General features: G+C 39.3%; 1 protein-coding gene across 1 annotated transcript in view; it reads left to right on the top strand.

Annotated features, from left to right (window-relative positions):
• The window catches only part of ST8SIA1 (ST8 alpha-N-acetyl-neuraminide alpha-2,8-sialyltransferase 1), a 147108-nt gene that overhangs the window by 62025 nt on the left and 59800 nt on the right, over positions 1–25283 (top strand). Inside the window, exon 3 of the mRNA XM_012457132.3 lies at positions 21139–21248. Coding sequence (XP_012312555.1) covers positions 21139–21248 — 110 coding nt within the window. The remainder of the gene's footprint in view (positions 1–21138; positions 21249–25283) is intronic.

The raw sequence follows: 25283 nt of genomic DNA, 5'->3' as shown, positions 1-25283 counted from the left end.
AAAGGAAACCTGAAACTATGCTGGGCTTTTTAGTCCTGTAATTAGGGATGCACCAAACCCTCCCCAGTGCTATTCAGAGACTGAACTGTAACAACTTACTAAGATAGGGCAGAATCCTGGCTTTGGGCTATTTTATCAACTTAGTGTTTGCAGGGAATGGAAAGCCAGTGTAGCTATGATGGGTGACTCAGGTACAAGTCTTGCATATATAGTTGAATGGCATAGGTGGCCAGAAACGGTGGCCATTTTTCTCCATTTTGTTTTATTTTGTTATGTTATGTGCTCAACAGCATCTCTTTCTCTCTCTCTCTCCCTGGCAGGTCACAGAGATAAATTAAATAATAAAATCTATAAGGAAAATAATGTATAAAAGCACTCCCAGGTTCACACCTTCTATCTCTACTGCTCAGTTAGGAGCCCCCCAACTGACTGGGAGGCAGTGCTTTCCCCCTCCACTTCACTCCTGCTTGTCTGAGGCAGACAGTACTCCAGAGCCAGGTAGGGGTGGAGGTGGCAGTGGCAAACAGTTAAAAATGAAGACATTTTAGTCCTGGAACCATCTGACCCCCTTGGTACTTCCATGGCTGCCTCCCCCAGGCAGCCCTCCAGGAGTCTGTGGGCTAAGGAGAAGCTGGGGCTATGGAGAAGCTGCTTGTGGCTGAGAGCGTGTGTGTTTGGTGGGTACTCTCAGCTGCTGTTACAGGAACTTCTCAATCTTCTAGAAAGAAACCCAAAAAAGAAAGCAGATGACAGCCTCGGGACAGAGGAGAAAAATCCCAAGTGTTCACACAGTTACATGAAGTCTTTCTGGCAAAGAGAACATTTAGCAGCTTTGAATTTTGGGGCATCTTCTTTTTACTCAAGCATTCTATACCCTACAAATGAAATAGGGCACAAGCCCTAAAAAAATCAAAGTGCAAGATATTCTAAGAGGACTAGTTTTTTTTTTTCTGTTGCTGGGTTGTGTGATATTTTGTGTTTTCCCAGTGACAAGCCCAGTTGTTGGTAGGCAGAGGCTAGAGGGAAGGATCACTCCCCAGTGCTGTGCTGAATCCTGCCTGGAGGCTGCTGCACTGGATCCTCCCTCCATACCATTCCCCTGACTCACAGCCGTCCTGGAATAGGAAGGCTGCAGGCCCACTTCCCGGAGGACTGCCAGCACCTCACCCCTCACCCCGGCTACAGAACACAAACGGGATTTATTGCATCAGCTTATGGTTGCAGAAGAGCTAGTCTCTTCCTTGGCTTGCTGAGAATACTGGGAATCCAAGCCTTGCTACTGATGAGGATTGAGGGCCTTAAGCTCTGAGCCCCATCTGGTTTCCATGCAGCTCTACAGGAGGCCACTTCTTTTTCCTGTCTATGGGGAATCAATCTTGAGCAGGTTCATCCTTTCAGCCTTCCTGGTTACAACCTCTGTGATAAAGTTCAAACCCCTTAGAGTGGCACACAAGGTTTTTAAGATATGAACGCTCTGAGAATGTCAGCTAATATAAGCTTATCAACTGCCATCCATCTGCTTCCTCCAGCTCTTCATTACTTTATTTTTGAGATGGAGTCTTACACTGTCATCTAGGCTGGAGTGCAGTGGTGTGACCTCAGTTTATCGCAACCTCTGTCCCCCAACCACCCCAGCTAAAGCTCAGCCTCCAAGTAGCTGGGACTACAGGAGTGCACCACCATGCTTGGCTAATTTTTGTATTTTTAGTAGAGATGGGATTTCACCATGTTGGCCGGGCTGGTCTTGAACTCCTGGCCTCAAGTGATTTGCCCCCATCGGCCTCCTGAATTGCTGGGATTACAGGCAAGAGCCACCGTGCCTGGCCCTAGCTCCTCATTACTTTTTACTTTTACTAAGTGTCTTGCGTATCCCAGAACAATTCATGTTTTTTGTTTCATCTTCACATTTGTATATGTTGTTCCTTCGCTTAGAATGCCCCTCTTATCCTTATCTGATGAATTCTTGTTTATCTTTCAAGTTACAACTAAAGCATCATAGGTTCTGTAAACCTTCCCATTTCCCTCTCCCATGTCTCAACCACCCAGCAATGTTGATTTAAAGTCTGTTTCCCCCCAAATTTGTATATGTCTCTCTTAATACAATGGAATAACAATTATTATATAACAATTCAATAATTGAATTGTCAACATTGTTACTGAATAACAATTAATGGCTCACATGCTTTCTGCCGACCACATTGTGAGCCCCTTCAAGGCAGCACATAGACGGGGTCTGGCACATAACATAGCAGGTGGAAAATTAAAATGTACTGAATGAATGATCAAATGGATGGCTGCTTTTTCCAAAGCCTTTGCACCCACATGGCATCAAAAAGTCAACCTAGGTCCACATAGGCAACAGCGATGGAAGAAGGAAAGGTTCTGGATATTCATGATAGTGCATGGCATGTGTGATGGTATGTGGACAGTCACCCGCTAGGTGTGCAGGACCTCTTGAAGCGACAAGATCGTACAATTTAAAAATCAAGCCACAATATTGGTTCTGGACATGTAGTTATTTTGTTTTTGTTTCTTTCACTAGTCTTACTCTTTTAAGACGTACATTATTCTTAAGAAATTGTTATTGGATGGAGCTGAAGGACATTTTGATACTTGTGAAGATAATTTCTCTTTCTTACAACCACTTCTTATTTTCCACCATTGCCTTTACCATCTTATTTCAAGTGATAATGGTCTCTTGCCTGGAATTCTAAAAAAGTTATCTTTTGGGCTTTTTGTACCGAATTTGGTCTCTTCTCCAGTCCACTACTGCATTGTAGCCTGAGTTATCTTTTTAAAATGCAAATCAGATCATGCCATCATTATGCTTAAAAGCCTTGATGGTCTTCCCACTATTTTTAGGATAAAGAAAAACTCCTTAAGACCTGATCTCTTCCTGTGGCTCCAGCATCAATTTCCAAAATGTTCCCTCTCATCCTCATACCTTGCTTTACTGGCCTTCTTTCATATCCTCACAAATACTGTGCTCTCTCTTTCTGTACAGGTTTTTCAACAGAAACCTCTACTATCCATTTTCCTGGAAGATTGTTGCCTCCTCTTACCTAATTAACCTACATTGATCCCTTACATCTTATTTGAGAATCATTTCCTGGGGAGGAGGGGGCTGGTCCCCAGAGCACCAGGTAGCTTTCATTTTCAACTGCATATTCAATTGTATAGCTATTTGATTCAAGTTGCCTTCTCTCACCAGCTGGGAACCTCCCCAGGGATAATGTTTAATTCTGGAGGATAGGGAGTTATGTATCTCGGTTTGTAGCATAGCGCTTGAGACATAGAAATTCAATACATTTCAGTGGAATGAATGAATGAATGAGTTGAGCTGCTTGGTTTTACTGGATGCAGTCACGAAGTGTATCCTGGTGTACCTAGAGCCTATGTTTTGTTATAAATAAAGAGACTTGGAGTGTATCGATAGAGAGTGGAGGGGAAAATCCTCGAGTTGGAAGCAGTCAGCATAATGATGAGGCATTTTTTGCTCATTAGCTCAGCTAGGTCTGGGTTCTTGTCTCATGATCAGGAAGTAGGCACAGAGACACTGGAAGAGTGAGCAAGGCAGGGAGTTTTATTGAATGATGAAACAGCTTTTAGCAGGGAGGAAACACAGAGCTGGTCCCCTTACCCAAAGGTGGGAAAGTTCTCAATATGGCTGAGTCTGGGGCTTTTTATGGGCTCAGAATAGGTAGTTTGTGTTGATTGGTTTGTAAGTATGCAAAAAGTCAAAGTGAAGATGCCACTCAAAGGCTGACTCAACAGTGTAGAAAGCCAATATATGCAAAATAGGTGAAGGGTGGGGATCAATTAGAGGAAAGTGTGCCAAACGAGCAGGTTGAGTCTCAATCCGGTCCGAGGATTTAACTTGTAGCTTGACTTTCATTCAGGCTTTAAACTGTCTGCGGCTTGGAGGTGGGATTTCACCAGGACCTGCCCCCATCTATCTAGTCATTTGGCTCCCTCCTGTCACTATCAATAAGAAATCTCAGAATAACTGTCCCAGACTAAAGCCTTTAGGGCTAACTGTGAAGATAGTCAAACAGGGTGACAGCGAGCCCTTTTGTTACCATATCATCCTTGTGTCATTAGGTAATACAAGTCTCAGGTGTTGCAATGAAATCAATCTGAAGGGACACCATAATGGAGAAATTGCTGCTATTTTTGAAGATGTAAAAATCATAGTCAGAGGTATCAGCTCAGCCAGTCTCTGCTTTCTCCCCAACCAGAACTAAATGTGACAGAGCAAAAATCTGAACTGGCTCCTAGGTCTCTTCTCTGCCAGGAGCTGGCATCTCCAGACTCTCAGCTCTTGTACTGGGGCCTTGGTGCTCTTCAGTCTTTTAGCCATCAAATATTCTTGTACCAATTTTCCCACAAAGCGAATGAGTGGGATTTGTATTTGGAAACCACAGCTATTATAATACCAGTATCTTTGAAATTGACATACTGTCTCCCTGTTGGTTTTCAATTTATCTTGACCCAGCTGCTGGAGGAAAACACTTTTTAGTTTTTGTTTCACTGTGGAGCCAATATGTTTAGGAAACGAGCCAGTCGATATAGCTCCCAACCAAACTCTTGGCAGAGACAGAAATGATTTTTTAACCTCTTGAACTCTTAACAGGAAAAAGTTTTCATCCAGATTATGGACACTAAACCTTGGTTGGTGTGGGCAGTTTGAACAATCATCCTTTGAGTTGAAAACTTTTTGAGTGTTCTTGGAATTAGTAAAGGACATACATTAAGTAATCCCCTAGGTCTTCTTTTTCAGCTTGTAATCACATTTCCAGGAAATGGCCCTGTAAAACAAGTAGCAAAGTGTTCTCTGCAATATTCGAAAGTAAGACCATAACAGGTCAAAAATTAAAAAGTAAATGATAGTCATTCACTTAAAACATTTGCTTAAGGCATTTTGTAATTTCATTGCTGATCTTTTATTGCATCATGAACAAATAGAGGCAAGAAAGGATTTAGAAGATAAAGATTTGGGCTTCTGAAAATAAGCATTCAGTGGTAAGGATTTATAAGATGTAAGATAGATGAAGTAAGGGCCAGGAAACTTTTGGGAAAAAAGGCAAACTGTTATCATATGAATAAAAATAATGGTAATAAAATGTCAAAGATTATGTCATGTCTTTAAAAAGAGAGTACCTGAAGGAAATATAAATTTCACGTTTTAGGATGTCAGATCATGAGGATCTTGATATATAGAAATTTCTTTCCACTTTTGCACATGGTTTAGAGAAGATGTAAGAACAGTGGAGGGATGCAGAGAACAAGGGGACAGGAAAGGATGGTGTAGGGCACAGAACAGCAGAAAAATTACATGGAGCAGGGAAGTCACCAGAATGATGTGGTGATTGGAACTCTCATATTTTATAGCTATTAATAGCTCATATTGACTGAATGATTCCTAAGTTTCAGACCTGGCACTTTTTATAATTACCATTTTATTTAATTCTTTCAGTGACTCTATGGAGGTTATTTCTTACCTCTCCTCTCACCACATGTTATAGATGAGGAAGCTGAGGCTAAGTACCCATCACAAAGTACATTGGAAATGGCAGAAGCCTCTGATGCTGTAATTGTGTAAATAACCATTTTATTCTCCATGACCTGGGCACTTAGAAGATGACTGAGGAATGATTTAGATATGTTACATATATTCATATACAGTTTATATATGCTATTGTTCCATCTGTCTCTGAGGTTTTCCTCAATTAAGTTGTGCTTGAGAAGCACTGAGGATGCAATTGGCCAACCCCGAACTTTTTATTGCCAGTGCTTCCTGTGGGCTTGGCATTTTGTTTAGTACACTTATAAGAAAGTCATTCCAGCCTTGAAAATCATCCTGTTAATGCAGACTTTTTCTTACTGAGTCAGTTAATGGATATGTGAGCCAAAATGCTCATCAAAGCCACTGCTGATGAAACAACCAAAGCTTCATTTTCTTGAGGCTCCTATTGGAAAGAAAAAGGAAATCCATGTGCCAATGGGAAATGCAGACATAAACTACCTACCTCATGTAAAAGACTACGGTTGCAAGAGACATGGAGTGGCAATAAAGAGCAGATGCAAGTGAGAATGGCCAAATACATAGGAAAAAAGGCACATTTTAATGAACTTTTAAATACATTTCCATTTACTAATTATGATTCTGTGACCACCTGTACAAATAAAGCAATTAACGTAAACTGTTTACAACTCCTTAAAAAGTTTCCTTTTTTAAAATTTCAATTTTCTTATTGCTCCTACTTTAAAAATTTGTATAAATGTATGGGGTAAAAAGTATAATTTTGTTCCATGGATATACTGCATAGCAGTAAAGTGAGGGCTTTTAGTGTCTCCATCACCAGAATGATGTACAGCGTCCTCATTAAATAATTTCTCATTATCCAGCCCCCTTTTGCCCCTTTACCTTTCCGAGTCCCCATTGTCTATCTTTCCACACTCTAGGTCCACATAAAAGTTTCTTAATTGAAATAGATCCTGTCTATTTAGAGGAAAAATTATATTGAACATATTTTTGTATTAATTCAGCATTTTAATTTCAAATTGGAAATAATAAGTAAGTTAGTTTAAAAAAATTAACTCAGTTTCCCAGAATGTGACATTTTAAGGAAAGTGTCTAGGAAATATTAATGAAACTCAAATGTATTACAGAAAACCTACCAAAGAATAAGTTAGTTCTATTTTTGCAATTTGCTTAGATTTTATGGATACACTCTACAACTATAGTTTGTTGAAGACTGTGTGCTAGACTCTTTGCTAAATGTTTTGCATGCATTTTCTGATAATCTCAACATATGATGCTCATATTATTGTCTCCATTTTACATGTAGAAACTGAGGCTGAGCCTAAGTGACCTGCCTGGGATTTCCCAGCTAGATACTGGTTCCAAGCTGTGATTCCAAGTCAGGATTCAAACTGAAGTCTGTGGAAGATAACATCTGCAAATTTAGCCCTTTAAACTGCATTGCATTTCCTTTCAAATTAAGTAATATGCTGTAAAATAATTGCAATCCAGTGAAGTCTCTCTCCTGATATGTCTAAAATACCTATAATAGTGTATAAGGAGATTCCCATTTTGTTTTTCTTGTGGAAATGATAGACACTTACTTAGTTGCTAATTTCTGTAATGTGACCCAAATTGTTTAAACCTAGCAATTCCATATTTAAGGATTTCTTTTAAGGAATTAACTGGACAAGTGCTCCAGGCTATATGTATCAGGTAAGTAACAGCAGGAGGACTTCTACATGGAATGAGTTAGTGATGGTGAGCTTATTAAAAAGGGGGTTCTGTCTCTACAAGACCCCTTTTATGTAAGGTATTTTACATAAAATTCGGCAAACTTTATTTTCCCTATAAAAGGAGAGAATAGAGTGAGCTGATACTCCCCTTTCTCATCTACCTTCTTAGATCTGTTACAATTAAAAGATGTTTATAGCAGTATTGTTTATCATAGTGAAAAACTGAGAAAGACCTAAAATATTCAATATTAAGGAATTGGTTAAATTATGAACCACCTATATAGTTAAATACCATGTTGATATTAAAATCATGATGGAAAGATATCCATGATATCATATTAAGTAAAAATGCACATTACAACAGTATTAATATGGGATCATCTGACCTCATTTTGACTAGAAAACAAGCCGTTTAGGACGAGAAGTCCAAGCAACAGAGGGCTGAGAAATCACTATGGTTAATATCTGAATATTACTTAATGTTATTTTGAAAAGAAGCAAGGGAGACTTTTCGAAGCCTTGGACTTCTCTTTGTCAGTTAAAATCCCGAATTTTTTACTAACTGCCTTACTTTAAAAAACCCTGTATTTCATTTAAACCTGGCACAGAGAATGGAGTCTTTCCCAATCCTTGGCTAAATTTCCTGAAAACCTGTGTTTTCCTATTATGTCTTTCTGAATAATTTAAGATATGCACTCTTCTCTAACTGCCTACTCTTGGAATAAATTTATTTATTAAGTCTGCTAGGGCCCTGCCTGTGTATAGTAGGATATGCAAATTGGCTACCAGTTAAGAGAAATCTGACCTTCAAATTTTGGCCTTCACCGTTAAAAAAAAATCATTTGAACTGTATGCCAACTTTTAAAAACTAGGAGGTTTTACATTAAAACCTGGAATTTTAGTATCACTTGGAAAAAAATCAGAATATCTGGCAGTCCTGGCTCCCACGCCCATGAGTAGGGTATGAGCAGCTCCTGATCCTGTTGCTTTGGCGATATGATTTTGGTTTGTCTGTGTGCTCACCTAACTCCGATCTTGAATTGTAGTTCCCATAATACCCACGTGTCATGTGAAGGACCTGGTGGGATGTAAATTTAATCATGGGGCATTTACCCTGATGCTGTTATCGTGATAGTGAGTGAGTTCTCACGAGATCTGATGGGTTTATAATGGGCTTCCCCTGGACTTCCTCTGCGCTTCTCTTTGCTGCTGCGACGTGAGAAAGAACATGTTTGCTTCCCTATCTGCCATGATTGTTTCCGGAGGCCTCCCTCGCCATGCTGAACTGTGAGTCAATTAAACCTCTTCCTTTATAAATTACCCAATCTCGGGTATGTCTTTATTGGTAATGAGAAAACAGACTAATACGTTTGGTCACGTGATTTTTGTTTGCCACAGTCTCTAGCCCTTCCTCTTGCCTGCCTTCGACTCATTTATGTTACCTGCTTGAATTGTGTAGGCATTTGATTTTGCACCTTGTGTACTAACTCTAAAATAATTTAAAAAGCTCATCTGCATATCATTTAGCAATTTCCTTAACCTTTTAATTTAAAAAGCTCATCTGCATATCATTTAGCAATTTCCTTAACCTTTCAATCAGTGGTCTGAAAAAGTGAACAAATTTGCCCCATTTGCTTAGATAGATTCTTGGCATGTCTTGAGATAGTCTGGGGATGGATTAAATCAATTAATTAATGAAAACGTCTGTATGCCTATGTGGCAGGCTCTGGAGGCACTAAGAGTTACAAGACATGGTTCATCCCCTTGAGGGGCTTATTCTATGCTTTTGGAAGATGGGTATACACATCAGTAGCTAGTAAACTGTTACCCAGTGCCAAGAGCCTAGAATGTCTGGTTAGTGAGACTGACGGTAAGTTCAGTAGGTGTTTCTGTGGGAATGGACAAAATGTGCATGCCAATCCTAGAAGATGACATAGGTCAGGGAAAGTTCTGGGGAAGGAAGACCTCGGGTCATATCTGCGAGTTGGCAGATTGGGTGAGTCACAAACATCACTGTACATGTGGATTGTATGATGTAGGGCAACTTCAGATTTCTAAGCTCTACCCAGAGATCCTATAACTAGAGGGCTGAAGTGGACCAAGAACATGCATCTTTAATATGAATTCCATGTGATTCTGAAATATATGTGTTACATTGTGAAAAAAGGGGGAGAAGTTAAGCCAAGCAGGTCAGGGGAAATAAGTAAAGGTAGGAATGTGGGAAGGAAATTTAGAGGCTGCAAAACTCAGTTGATTGGATGCTTGTATGTGGCGTCCTGGGAGGTAATTAAGGGAGGAATACTGGGAAGAGAGAGATGCTCTGGAAATAACTTACTGTTCTTTTTATCAATAAGAAAGGATGGCAGATACATTTTACGAAATTGGGGAAATAAAGCGTCAGCAGCAGCCAGTTATTCCCAAAAAGAATATTCTCTGCTTGATTTATTTGTATTTTAATGGAATAAAATAGTTGTATATGAGACAATCAATCATGGACATGCTTTTTTTTTTTAATGCAAATAATAGTTAATTAGCAGGCAATTGAGTCTGGTCCTACTAGTTCAGGTGCCTAATCAGTTAAATTGGATTAACAGTTTAGCAGTCTGCTGCATTACTGAGTAATTGCACACTATTTATAGTTGAAAACAAAATGGATATCCTAATTCACACCACCTTTAAGTGTAGCAGATACTGAACTCAAGCTCACAGTTTTGGACCCAGCGTCTCATATAGTGACTGGTATATGGTTGGTTGGCACTCGATAAATACTTGCCGGATATTCTTAATTGAAATTTGCTTGGTATTTATAGTTCTTCATTTCTGAAAAAATTGAGTTGGATAGATTCATGGTTTTTTACACCATCAAATTCTTTGGGGTGTCTAAGTGTCAATTCCAGAAATAGACCTAGAAATTCGGGAGGGGTGTCCACTTTACCGCATCTTCTCTTTTGTGTATATGTGTATATGTTATATACATATAATATGTACACAAACACACACATATATACTTTTGTGTGTGTGTGTGTATATATATATATATACTTTTGTGTATGTATACACATTTTTTTAACAGAAAGGGTCTTACTCTGTCACCCAGGCTGGAATGCAGTGGCACAATCATAGCTCATTGTAGCCTCCAACTCCTAGGCTGTAGAGATCCTCCCACCTCAGCCTCCCTAGTACCTGGGACTACATGTCTGTGCCACAATGCTGAGCTAATTGAAAAAATGTTTTTTTAAGTAGAGACAGAGTCTCACTGTGTTGCCCAGGCTGGTCTCAAACTCATGACCTCAAGCAATCCTCCTGAGCCTCAGCCTTCCAAAGTTCTGGAATTAGAGATGTGAGCCACTATGCCTGGCATATATATATGTGTGTGTGTGTGTGTGTGTGTGTGTGTGTGTGTGTATATATATATTAATAGGGGTTTTCTGGGTATAAGCTTGTTTAAAAAACAATAAAGGCTTCCATTTTGAAGCAAAGAAAATAACAATAGCAACAGTAATAAGTTTGGAAGTCTCTGAAGTATTGAAGAAATGATTTCATTCAATTCTACGTGTATTTACAGGCCACTGTGCACAGCTTTAATACATAATTCTCATGACTCATGGGGCATAAATGAATTCCAGTGTGCCTCTTGTCTGCTTGAGTTTTTGAGGATTCCTTGCACTTGTAGGGAATTTTATTGGACACTATATCTGAAGATCCTTCACACGTCTTAAGGTTGAAAAATAATTTGGAAGGCAGGTAATAGAATAGAGAAAGTAAAGGGGTGGGGGTGAGCCATTGAAGCAGCTTTAACAGAGTTAGACAAGAAATTCAAGCTGTGTCTGAGGAAATACAGATGTGTAAAATGGTGTGGAGGGAATACAGGGTGTATGCATAGATAATGAAGTGGTAGAAAAGAGTGAACAGAAAGTTTAGGGTTTTGAGAGGTCCTGGGTGGGTGCTTCAATGAAGATCCCAAATGTTTTTGTCTGTGGGCATAAAATGGTACTTTTTTTTTTTTATTAGACAAGTGATTTTTACCAGCTTTTGTTTTAGAAGAATTAGGATATAAGAGTGAAGGATTGATGATGGGCAAGAACTAGAGGTCAACTTGTAGCATTAACTCATTTTAAACAATAGTTACGATGAGGGTGGAAAGAGAAGAACGGAAGAGCCTCAGCAGAGGGAGGTGTTAGGTGGATATTAAGAAAGAGGTGAGCAAAAATGGCTCTGAGATTCCTAGCCTGTGTTGCTGAGAAAATGTTGGTCTATTAAAAATAAAAATAACAATTATTGATCATTTACCTTGTGCCAGACATAAGTCATTTAATCCTCACAACAACTGTAAGAAGCGAGTACAATTGTTACAAGTGAGACAACTAAGGCACTAAGGTTAAATAAGTTGCCAATGGTCATAGAGAAACATTAAAGCCAGGCACTGGATGCAGGCAGGCAGGCTGCTGGATGATGCTCATCAGCATGACGATGTGCCTTCTGTATTTGAAGAAAAATCATCTTTTAGTGGTATTTCCAAGGAGGGGGTTGCAAATATGACGTCTAGTGATAGCATGAGGCTTAGTTCTCTCTGCTGCTGCTTCTTCCATTTTTTGCTCCAATACTAAGATGATTGGCACTACCTTTGAAATGGTGGGCATGCCCTTAATATTTCCTTCTCTTTCCACCGTGAGAAGAAGACAGTTTTGAGGACTTTTAAAATGTGGCAAACCTTTGCCCTAAACTATAGGTTCAGTCTTTGTCATCTTATGTTTCAGAATCAACATCAGTAAAAAATTTCAATTTATTGGAACTTGACTATGAAATGTTTAATAAATCTGCTGCCTGGGCACATGAACTGATACTACATGAGGATGTATCCAGAATAACAGATCACATGTGAAACATACAAAACACTTTTTGGAATGCTTCCATGTTATTTTTTATAATGGATTGAGTAACAAATTTTAATAAGCAAATAGTACCCACTATATAAATATTCACATCATTCAATTTCCAAAGAAGCATCCTGTGTAGAAAGCATCACACTGAAGTTATCCTTTTAAAATCACAATTTTATTAATAGAATGGGGAATACAAATCTTAGCAGCAGCTTTCTGGAAATTTGTTTTCATATAATTGAAGAACAGTTAAAAGTCCTTGAGTGGTAGGGAACTGCAAATATTCTATAATTAGCATTTACAAATATATATCTTCAGGGAAAATTTTGGGTAATTTTTTAAAGGGTTTAATAATTAAATATCTATAATGAGAAGCATTTTTTCCTCTGGAATAAGTGAACTAATTACCAGATATTTTCATCATAAAAAGCTTAACGTATGCAAAGTAAGAAAACAGCTGAAATTTTAATTTGGACTTCCAAGGGGCTAAATGACTGAAAAAGCCAATGTGTGTTCGTTTACTTACTGGAAGGAACCAAAGCTGCTTTTGGTTTGGCTGCATCTTGTCATTATTTTGTTTGTTTAGCTGGGCACCATGCTCGCTAGGAATTCGCTTGTGGGAAGTTGCCAGTCCTTAGTTGAAGTAATAAAGCAAATGGGGTACAGAGATAAAGAGATGTTCATATGAGGAGTATTGTTGGAGAGTTGGGGGCTTGATTGGTGTGCTGGTTAGAATGTAATTAGGTCCTTGAGCAGGGCGGTGCAATTAAATATGTTAAGGAGGGCATAATTAGGTGGGAGGCTTAATGATATAATTACATTCGTAAGAGGGGGTCTGTAATTAAATGTGAGGCAGGGGTGTGTATTTAGATGCCTAAGTTGAGGATATAATTAACATATGGGCAAGAAATTAAATTATGTGTGTGGGTGAAGGATAATTATGTGTGGGAGTCCATGAGGATACATGGGTGAGGGTATATAGAAAGAAATGGGTCGGAGTGCAATTAGATGTGTGAGTTGATGTTCTTATGGACAAAAACTTGAGATTTTCATTAAGAAGGGCAAACATATATTTTGACATCATGACTGATAGCAGGTGGGCTGTAGTAACAGCCTTTCAGACCACTCTGAAGGTTTGCAAAGCAAACTCTCTGCTTTTTCAATATGATTTGAGACCTGCAGCTAACAACACTGCTGTTGATTCTTCTTAATTGTAGCACTTGGTGCCACAATTCCAAATACTGAGTGGCTGGATAATTTTTCTAGCTTTACTCACAACTACATGACAAGGAAGACTTGCTCCCCCTTCCTGTCAAAGAGGAAAGAGTTTGGAGGGGAAAGAAACACTCAAACAAGAACAACAAAACCCTCTACCACCAGCAACAAAAACCTGATTTTTCTTTATATTGCCAAGTGTGAAAGTAAGCATCACGCTTTTAGACAAAATGGTACGTAAATGTGTAACAAAATAACAAAACTTAGTTATGGTAGCCTCATTATTTTAAATTTCTAAAACAACATGTATTCATAAATAATTTTGGCATCCTCCTAACATATAAAAGCAACAAAGCAACAAATGTAGCTGCAGGTAAAAGAGGAACTAGGGAGCGGCAGAAGGGAGCCAGGGGAAGAATGATCACAAGAAAGTAGGTGGAAAATTACTCAGGGGATCTCAGAAACTTACATGGAAGCAGTGAAGTATGGTAAGAGTGATCATAATAATCTGATACAGTCTATATTAAACTTAAAATATGGAGGCTCTTGTTGTCATCTTCAAAAGCTAGAGAACATTTCAAATATTTGTTTGTTGCTTAGGTAACTGTTGAAATTAAAGATATTTAATTGGTCACTAGTCTGCTTAAATTGATTCAATCTAGCACTCGATTCTCATAAACCCCAGAGCCTCAGAGCCTTCTCATATCTGTTCAGGTCTTAGGTCAGTTCTGACAGAACTCCAGTATTGATAGAATCCTGGTGAGCTGGTTGCTTCAGGGATTCTGAAGATTTTAGATTCAAAAATAATCCGAAAAGGATTCAAGAAATCTATATTTAAGATTAGTTACTTTTTATAACGTGGATGTAGGGACATTGCAGCCTGCCACCAATCTCTTGTTCTGCCCTTTAGTGGTTTTAAAGAACTTCTTATGAATTGTTAGATTTTGATTTTACGTCAATGTGTGATGCTGATTTTTAAAATTGTAGACATGCCTCAAAGGCGGCCTCTCTCGAGGGCTGTTATAACTTAATTTGTAATCAGAAGCACTCTTAACAAAATGTTGTGTATTCCTGTGAAAATTGCTGTTGCATCTAATTCTCTATCTACTAAGTTTTTCTTTTTCTCCATGCACATCCTACTTTTTGCCCTGACCAGTTCAGACACTGCAACAATTAATGATTTATGGTGGTTAACTTATGTGCTTCTAGAGGTCACGCAGTTATCATTCAAGATATGTAGTTATATCTGTGGGATGGAAGATGAGCAGGTGTAAAGTCTCCTTGTGCCAGTGGTGGAGGTCGGTACTGGCTCTGCTGTCGGCTTTGGGGGTGGAGTCCCAGCTCGCCAGCTCTTTGTTACTTTGTGTGGATTGCACATAGAGAGGAGGAAGAGGTGAGCTTTGGAAATGACTCTGGTAAACGATAGTTTGTTCACTTAATTATAAAAACCATTCTGAGATGCTCCAGTACTATTTACATAGGCACAAAAAACAGGATTTAATTCTTCAGATTTGAATAGCATTTTTCCAGAAGTCACTTTGTCAGCCAGGAATATGTTTGCAGCTGGCACTTTGTAGTTTGCTTCTGAAAAGTCTTCTAGCCTGAAACAAGTCTTTCCACTCTCATGCATACTATAAAACACCAAAGACCCCAATTTTTGTTTGTCTTTTTTTCACCTTCCTAATATTGTCCAACAGACCAGAACTCTCCACTACTTTCATATGCCTAAAGCTACAGATCTCAACTTAATGTTAATTCCTCAGAGAGATTTTCCCTAACCTTGTAGCAGTCTGCACCTTGCTGTCACGTTTGTTAAATTCTGTTTTTCTATTTAGCGTGTAAGCTGCATGAGTGGGGTACATGTCTATTTTGTTCACCATCACATTTTCAGCATCCATAACAGCTCCTGTTCCATACAAGGTGCCCAATGAATAGTTGATGAATGAACAGAGAAGTTAGGTATCAGGGCTATTTGAGAAGAGGCACAAATGATGCAGCCGGCGGAAAAGGAGGATAAAGGGTATCTCAGAAGCAAGGCTCTGAATGGCCTTACTGATCAGTGCATATTTAGTGATAGGCTCATGCTTGTTCTTCAAATTTGAAGATTAATTTATATATTTATTATAATGTAAGGAAATGCCATTTTAGGTCCAGAAACTGCTAAGAATGGATTGGTTGCTCCAGGAAAAATTTGTGACTAAATAGCTAATTATTGAACAAACTGTTGATCATCTCATCTGTACTTAGTCCAGATGTGGAGTATTGATAAAAAAAGATAGGATACCTGCAATGATTTCTACAAAAATATCCATTATTAAAACTCATGACTTGATAGAAGTTGTATTAATAAATACAACCTCAAAGGACCAATGACCAAATATATTAATTTGTTCAAAATCTATAAAAATTAGCCTGGGCAACATGGTGAAACCTTGTGTCTACCAAGAAAAAAACAACAAAAATTAGCTGGGCATGGTGGTATGCGCCTATAGCCCCAGCTATTCTGGTGGCTGAGGCAGGAGGATCGCTTGAGCCTAGCAGGCTGAAGCTGCCGTGAGCTGTGATTGCACCACTGCACTCCAGCCTGGGGACACAGTGGGACCCTGTCTCAAAACAAACAAACAAACAAAACTATATAAATCTTTGAAATTGAAAATATCTAACACAAATATAGAGTAAATATTACAGTGGTCTAGCAAAATACTAACTTTCCCCTAAGGAATGCAATTTTGTTAGTACATAATAATGCATTAATATAATATATTTATATGGGACTTTAGAGGTTCCTGATAATGTTCAATGCCTCACCTTGTTTTAACTCTCAAAGTAGTCTTGGAAGATGGAACAGATGGTTATTATCATGCCTTGTTTCCAGTGAGGCACTGAGGGGTAGAGGGGCCTGGCAAATCTGGATCTCAATCCAGATGATTAACATAATATGGTCATTAATAAGATGGCCATTAACAGATGGAACAGTTATAGATGAAAAAATTTGGACAAAGATCTGTAGGATGGTTAGTGGCTGAGCAGGAATAGAACATTTTTTAGGCTGGGCGCAGTGGCTCACACCTTTAATCTCAACACTTTGGGAGGCTGAGGTGAGCAGACCGCTTGAACCTAAGTTCTAGACCAGCCTGAACAAGCATGGCAAAATCCTGTTTCTACGAAAAATACAAAAAATAGCTGGTGTGGTGGCACGCACCTGTAGTCTCAGCTAGTTGAAAGGCTGAGGCAGGAGGATTGCCTGGACCTGGGAGATCAAGGCTGCAGTGGGCAGTAGTGGCACCACTGTACTCCACATGGGTGATACAAAGCTATCCCTGTCTCAAAAAAAAAAAAAGAAAAGAAAAAAGAAAATGAAAAAAGCCTTTGAGCTTATTACTTTAGTTAATCTAATTTATCCTTGCCTTTACAGTAGGTTTTTTTAGTGTTACCAAGAGTGTTATAGTATATTCTCAAATCCAGTAGATTATTTTCTTACATAGGTACAAGGAGACACATTTGAAAAGACAGCATGCAATGCCTTAATAAAAATATTCTCTGTTAAAATCGTAATATTCATGTGGCAATGGATGACCAAACTTCTTTCTATATAAGCATACTCAAAAAGGAAATCTTGCTCATACATCATTCTGGAAAACATTGACAATTGCCAAAATGAGAAATTGAGGAGGTATTCTTTGAGTATTAATAAGAGTATTATCTCAATTACTTTAAAAAAATCCATAGTATTTTCTCAGTTAAGGTTTTTGTCTATAAAGCTTTGGTGTGCTGCTATTGTTCATTGATGTGTCATAAGTGTCCAGAGAGTGCACTCAGGCACTTAAGAAATATTTATTGAAATGAAGTGAAATTGCTTGTCAATAATAAAAAGTCAAAATAGCTTTTTTTAAACCCCTGGATTTTTGTTTGAGGGCTTTAGGAGGTGGTATTTTAATAGTGCATGGATATAATAGCTAAGTTTTCTGTTAATAAAATGATTACTAATTGTTAAGATAGAGGTGATAAGTTACTATTTTACCTTGTTCTACAAAAACCATGAAATCTAGGCATTTCATGGCTTGAACAAGCCAGGGAAACTCTGCTAAAAGGAGGACAGAAATGGAAAAGGGAAGGAAGATGAGTGGACTGCCATGCCAGTGACTTGGTTAGATGCTTTATATACACAAGCTCATATAATTTTGTGAAAGCCTGTGCGAAGTTATCCCCCTTCCAAGACAGGAAGCAGAATACAGAGGGGTTTGACAGTTCACCCTTCAATTCCATAGTCTCACAATTTGGAAATTAGGAGATAATGTTTATATCCAGGACTATTTTCCTGCTTCCAAAATCTATTTGTTTTGGGGCCAGATCCCTGCCAGAAAACGTGGAATTGTCGGTCTAATAGTTTCAGGCAAGAACCACTCTTTGACAACACCTAAGGGGATTTTTAGTTGGCTTTTATAAAGCAAACTAAGTATTAGTTGAGGATGAGTGAACCCAGATTTTTCAAATAAGCTATATGAAAATAGATATGCAAATGTTCGTGTATAGCTTACTCAGTTCAGGTTTTTGTCCTTATTGCTGAAATAAATCTATCTTTTTCAAGGTCACCAGTGACCTTCCTGTTGCAAAGTCCAGTGGCAATTTTCAGCTGTTGTCTTACTTAATCTATCAATAGCATTTGATGTAATTTTTTCACTTTTTCTTGAGACACTTTTTTTTTTTAACTTGGACAATTCTTAAACCTCTTCTCTTTTCCATCTGCGTTCATTCACCATCCAATCTCTTGACTTTAAGTACCCATGCTGATCACTCTGTATTTTCTATCTTTAGGAAAGACCAACTCCCTGACTGCATAGTCATATATTCAGTTGCCTACTTGACATTGCCACCTGGGCATCTAAAGGACATCATGCACTTGACATATTTAAGATTGAACTCCGAATCGTTCCCTAGAAACCTGCTCCTCCTGTAATCTTCCATATGTCCGTAAATGGCAAGTCTATCTTTACAATTGTTCAAGCCAGAACTCTTGGCATCATCCTTGATTTCTCTTTTTCTCTTGCTCTGTTTTCATTGTATCAGCGAAGTCAGTCAGCTCTTTCTCCAGAGTGTGTCCAGAATCTGGCTACTTCTTCCCACTACTCCTATCACTGTCACCTTGGTCCAAGAGCCACCAAAATCTCTCACAAGAGACTCTTATCTGGTCTCTCTCTTTCTGCCCATGACATTCTACAGCCTGTTCTCGTAGCAGTATACTGATTGCTCCAAAATATGTCATAATGTCACTCCCTTGTACAACCAACATTGACTTGATTCTCATCTTAGAATAAACACCTGTGTCTTTACAATACCCTACAAGGCCATTCAGAATGTATTCCCCAACCTCCCTATTAGTCAACTCTCTGATATCCTTCCTACTCCTCTTTCCTTTGCTTCTTCATCTCCAGACACAACAGGCTCTTTGCTCCTCCTTCCCCATCCCAGGAATGTTTTCTTTTAGGGTCTCTGCACCAAGAGTTCCCACAGAGATCTGTATGGCTCACCACCTCATCTCCTGCAGGAATTTGCTCACATGCCTTCTTTGAGTTCTTCCCTGATCACCCTATTAAAATTGGAGTTCCTGGGGCCAGGTGCAGTGGCTCACTCCTGTAATCCCAGCACTTTGGGAGGCAGAGGTGAGCTGATCATCTGAAGTCAGAAGTTTGAGATTAGCCTGGCCAACATGGGAAAACCCCATTTCTACTAAAACAAAACAAAACAAAACAAAACAAATGAGCTGGCATGGTGGCATGTGCCTATAATCTTAGCTACTCAGGAGGCTGAGGCAGGAGAATTGCTTGAATCTGGTAGGCAGGGGTTGCAGTGAGCCAAGATCTTGCCACTACACTCCAGCCGCCTGGGCGACAGAGCAAGACTCTGTCTCAAAATAATAATAGTAATAATAATAATAATTGCAGTTCCTCTCTGAAAGCATCTCCTAATGCCAATGCTTTCTTTCTTTCCAGAGCTCATGTCACCATCTGACCTACTGTTCATTTTTCTCATTTATCTTTACGTATCTTCTGTTTTCCACACTAGAATATAATCTCTGTGGGAACAGGAGTTTTTACTTGTGTCCCTGTCACCCAGGGCAGTGCCTGATGCATAGTAGGCACTTTGTAAATACTTTTGGAATAAACAACCAGCTACTTTTAAAATCTTCATCTAACAAATTATAGCTCTAACTAATGTTTTTCCAGTGTTGATTCCAAGCCCTCCTCTGTTTCTTGCCCATCTCTCCTCTCTGGGTCTGCTCTGATGTTTGTTGGACTGGTCTCTGGTGTAGTAATGCAGGAAATTCTTAACTCTGCTGGCAAATGCTTAGGCATTACACTTTATGTACTGTATTTTTATCAACAGTATTTTCATAGCTCTGGCTGTTCCTTTGACAACTAAAAAATCAAAGGAATAAAATCCTCTTCTCATGCTGCATTAAGTGGCCGCCTCAGCTACCAATGAACACAGAAACTCCTGGAATTTTATTTTTGGTTTAACTCCTTCCTGCCTATATGAGGCCCCACAGTGTATATTCATATACTTATTGCGTTTATTCTTTTGGAATAACCCATCTTATTTCCTTGAGATCCATCTAGGGTGGCCAACTTTATTTATTCTTTCAGAATAACACATATTATTTGCTTGAGATTCATCTGGGGTGGTTATTTTTGATACCAGTTGTGTATATGTAAGGTCTTTCCCCAAATAACTCCAGCTGCTTTGCATGGTTTCAGCAAGCAGGAAATTCTGTACCTGGCAGTTCTTGCTGACCCAGCTAGAAGTGGCCGAATGACGCATTTCACTTTCAGGGGCTATTGCTGGGTTTTCATATTCATACTATAAATAGCATATCAGGGAACACTCAGACACACTGAACATTTTCTTTGCAGTCCAGTTCAGTGTTGCCAGAAAGAAAGTCACATGCTATCTGGTTCTCTGCAAGTCACTTGCCCCTTAGTGGCTCCTAAGTTCTAGACAGACCCACCCAGAGTGTTTATTTGCTCATAAACACAGCATTACTCCCAGCAAATACTTATGTGCCTTTGTTTATGCTGTGCCTGGAAGAATCCTACTTATTTTTTAAGTTTCATTCCAAGTGAGAAAGCTTTCCCTGAGTTGGCTCAGCAGAAATGCCTTCTTCCTCCTTGTGGATTGCATCCCGTGTATATCTCTTTGGCAGCAACTTCAGCATTATAATAGAGTTTGTTACCTAGGTATGTATTTTCACACTCTTATCATCCCTTTCTCTACTCACATACCAAATTGTGAACCCTCAGGCCTGTGACTTGTGTCTGCATGTATCTATCCCCAACAGTTAGCAAAGGAAATGTTCAGAAACATTTGTCGAGTGAATGGCTGATTGTATGAATGAATGAAATTGCAATCACATGGGAGAATAGAGCTCATTTGTTTCCAGCTTAATGGCTTTAAAAATAATCCTATATTTAGTTTGTGTTTCTTTTTAATTTTCCCTAGTGAACACCTTCTGCTATGTGCATGGCCAATGGTAGATGAAAAAAATAAATGTTGTTATATTTAAATACACTTCAGGAACGGTTTTTAAAAATGTTGCTTTTTAAATTTCAAGGCAACAGACTAGTGTGTTCCTTACAAACTTCTTGGCATCTTTCTTTTCACATGCTCTTTTTTTGCTCGACCCAGTCTTCAGTCAAATTCCTCCAAAGGGTCTGCTGTAAACAATGATTTTGTGAGTGGTTGTGTGTTCTTTGCAGTGAAAACCCGCCTTGTTTTCTGTTGCTAGGCAACCCCATTCCAGCTGCCATTGAAGAAATGCGCGGTGGTGGGAAATGGTGGGATTCTGAAGAAGAGTGGCTGTGGCCGTCAAATAGATGAAGCAAATTTTGTCATGCGGTAAGAGAGAGCACCCACAGCGCGGCCTCTGCCTTCTCTCCTTTTCCCCACCCCTCCCACAAGCCCTGGGGCTTTTCAAAACTAGTCAGTTGTGATTAATCAGTTGTAGCACGCTCCTTAGCTTTACTTCCAGCTCATAGACAAGTGAGTTTAGGAAAGGGGTAAGGGGGAACATGCCCCAAGAAAGTACAAAGCCAAGAAGACTCAGTGGAGACACCCACTCTGCTGTGAATAAAGGCAGCAGTGGAAAGTGGAAAATCTCAGCTCTCATTTTAGATGGTAGAGTCAGGTGCTTCTGACTTTTTCAATTGTTCCTTTCCTTAAGGCCAACTCTCTATGAATAAATATCTTAATGGATTCATTTTATTTTATTTCCTATTCTTCTTAGTTTTTTCACCAAAACATTTGTAAGTAGCAAGTGGGATCTGAAGAGGGATTAAATATTTGAGTGGGTAGGAAAACTGGAACAAAGGAGCAGGGGTAAATTTCAAACAAGGAGGATGCTTGGTAAAGGGACTGAGCAGAGTGGTGATGTGCATATCAGTTCCAGGATAAACAGGAGGCCCCCGCGGGAGCATGAAAAAAGATTGCTGAGACATATTCAGCCAGAGGCAGACTGCCAAATTGTAGTGGCAGCAGCCTGCACTGCTGGGTGATTCTGCCCAGACATGCTTACCAGCCAGGTATAGAAGGAACGACAGCAAGTGATTGGATGAGGATAGGTTTGGCATTATCTGGGTGAGAGGGAAGAAGGACACAGAGTGACAACGTGGGGGGGCTCTGGCTAGAGAGGGTGTAAAGTGACACACCTTGAAATCTGGGCTGGGCAAAAAGAAGGCTCTGAGATGAGTTAAGGAGAAAGGAAAGGGGCAAATGGTGGAGTCATTCAGAGCAGGGATGAGGTAAGGGTGGCTCCTGGCCATGAATGAAAAAGAAATAGAAGAAGAAAAAGCTAAAGTCAAAGAATGGCTTTCTAGAGGGCAAGATTTCAGAGCTCAGGGTGTCTGGCGGATGAATGGATATGTTGTAGAAAAAGAAAACATTTGTTACTGAGCAAATAAGGGAACCTTGAGGATAGACTCTGAGGGGCCTTTCAGGTGGACCCTCAAGCCTCGCTGAGGTGGGAATGATTATGAACCAAGGGCCAGCAGACTCCGTGGCCAGGAAGGGCGAAGATGGCAGCAACACCAAGGATAGAAAGCTGAGCGAGCTTCTGCATTCCTGTTTATTTTTAAGTATAAATGAGTAACAGTCTAGGAGTGGAAAAAAGGTAGCCAAAAGAATGCTAAGCCACCTCTGAGCCCTGAGTTAAGTGGGGGTGGGAATAGTAAAGACTTTATTTGAGAGGGTTTTAGGAGAAGCCATGTAGTTGTGGGGCTGGGTTCACTCTCACAGTTGGTCTCCTTGAAAAACATTTTTTTCTCACTTAGCGAAGCCTGCAGGAGAGTCTAGATCCTTCTATACTCACCTTTCCTTTGTGCAGGTACCCCCATTTGTATTTTTCCGCTATATTACAGTTTTTCCTTTCAATATATACAAACAATAGAAAAATGGAAAAAATACAAATGTAGTTCTTTTAGTTCTAGTCAATGCAACACCTGCTCATTGAGCACCCATGACATATGGGCCTTGAGCTGGGTCTGGGAATGGTGCGTTGAACAATTCTGTAATGGATTTATATCCTGGAGATGTGCTTGCTACCATGGGGGAATTAAGACACATGGAAGCTTCTCAAGAGAGTGGTGTGTGAGCTGAGTCTTCTCTTCATTTCACCCTAAGCAGAGAAACAACCTGGGTTTTTTCCCAAGGGTCCAAGGTGGGAAAGACACTGCTGTTGCAGTGTCATTAACAGTGGAAAGAATGGCTTGAGATTGAGTCAGAGAGGTATTTAAGGCATAGGAGTGGAGAAAATCACCTAGAGAGCATGGATAGGTGAGAAGAGCAGAGCCCTGGTCCACCTTTAGGCACCCTCTCCAGTATTTTGGCATTAGGTGAGGCTGAGGAGCCAGTAAAGAAGACAGTGAGGTAGGAGACAGGCCCTTGCTCTTGTTGACTAGGTCTGTGACCTACAGTGCACTGTTTTACCCTTGCTGGGGCCCAACTTTCTAGTTTGTAGGAGGAAGCGGGAGTAGACAATTCCTCAGGCCTTCCCACTGTGGCAGCTCTTACTCTATCGAAGACTGTGTGAATACTGTATCATTGTAACACTTTTTTTTTTTTTTTTTAATTAGGAAAATGGTTTAATATTGGAGACAGAAGCAAAAAACTGCATCACACAATAACATACATTACAAAAATAAGTTTGACTGTTTCAACTACACGGTTATGTTCACAATGAAGACAGAAGAATCAGAAAAAACTTTGATCTAAACAGCAAAAAAGCAAACCTTAAAGTTTTAACTAATACATTTATCCACTTAAAGTGACTGAGTACTTCTAAATCTAATTACCTTATTGTGTAACTGCACAATACAGAATAAAAAGTGAAACTTACCGCTGTTATTTTAAGACAAAATTCTAATGCTAGATATAAGCAAAGGGAAAAAAGAAATCAAGCCAAAGTTTTTAATTCTCAAAAGAAAAGCAACTTTCTTTCTATCAACCCAAAATCAAACTTGAAATCAGTCATTGTCAGGGGCCCACCAGAGTAAGCCACAAAAATTTCCACTTTTTTTTTTAATCTCCAGTATAAAAAGTTCCACTGGTACAAAATGCGTAAGTACAATCAGTTGTAGAAATAGGAAAGCCTGCGTATGCTTTTTTTTTTTTTTTTTTGGCTCAAATTCCATCAAACAACAAAATCCAAATGCCTCAATAAAACAAACAATACTCAAATGGTCTTACAGTCTCCACTAGGGTGCATTAACTTTGGCTTTTCTCAGACAATATTTAAAAACTAGTTTGTAATTCTAAGCAAAATGATTATTAACCTATAAACATCAATTCTCACAGCACAAAAAAACACAAATACATTTTTTGTATGACATTATTCAAAAAGGTAATGAAACTACAAGTTTTTTTAAAAATTTTATTTTTTTAATTAGCACTTAAGATAATAAAAACAAACAGTGAAATGATTCCAGAGTAGCACAAGCCACAGAACTCTAACCCCTATGGTGAAAGAAAGATGAACTCATTAAGCCTTTGAGGACTGCCATTGTATCACAATTCTCTAATTTAGATTACAAATAACTATTCTCTACATTTGATTAAAAAAGCAGTTTCCTGTGTGTTTTCTTCTGGCACAGGCCCTTTGCACCCTTGCAGCTTTGTCCTTTTGATACTAAAAGATCAAGTGGATAGGACAGTTTGTCTCTGAAGAGGAAAGTTATCTTTTAGAGAAGGGCAAAAAAGGACTTTCCCCCTCATGACCTCTCTTGGTTACCCGTGAAGAAACACTCGACTCGGAGTGCCAGTCCTGAGCCTCCTGTCCCCTGCCCTCAGTGTTTCCTCTGGGGGAGATGCATGCAGGTGGGTTGAGAGGGAAATGGGGAGGGGCATCTTCTTCAGTAAAGAAATCAAAATTGTTTTTCGTTGAGGTTTAATTGATAAGGAGTTTCAGAATGAAATAGTCTTAGAAATTCAAGTGGTGGGCTCTTGTGTTTCCATGTATGTGTCGACATACACCGTGTTCTCTGAGAGAGAGACAGATGTGATAACTGTTGTTACTAAGCTGATTGCTGCAGGAAGTACAAAATAGCCCTCAGAGGACGAAGGAAGGCCCCAGCAGTAGTAAACACGTGTGACGATAATACAAATCATGTCATTGTAAGTGCATGTGCTTTAAGAAGGAAACGTTTGTTGTTGTTACTAATTTTTTTTTGCATCAGTAGAGGCTAGTCCTTTCCATCCCAGGGCTATCACATCCACACACACTGATCCTAATAGGGTGCTGAGTGGGGAAGGGGAGCTGAGATCAAGAAGCTTGTAACACCTTTTATGTAGTTTAGTTTAAATTTTCAAATTGCTCCTGAATATTATTAGTTTATGTGCTCCTGCCAAAAATTATGTAAGGAAGAAGGAATAGATAGTATT

This window comes from Aotus nancymaae, unplaced genomic scaffold (assembly GCF_030222135.1).
Source record: "Aotus nancymaae isolate 86718 unplaced genomic scaffold, 86718_ANA_hifiasm-v0.15.2.pri h1tg000016l, whole genome shotgun sequence".
In the NCBI taxonomy this organism is placed as follows: Eukaryota; Metazoa; Chordata; class Mammalia; order Primates; family Aotidae; genus Aotus; species Aotus nancymaae.
The sequence above is the reverse complement of the archived record's forward strand: the minus strand, read 5'-3'. Positions and strand labels throughout refer to the sequence as shown.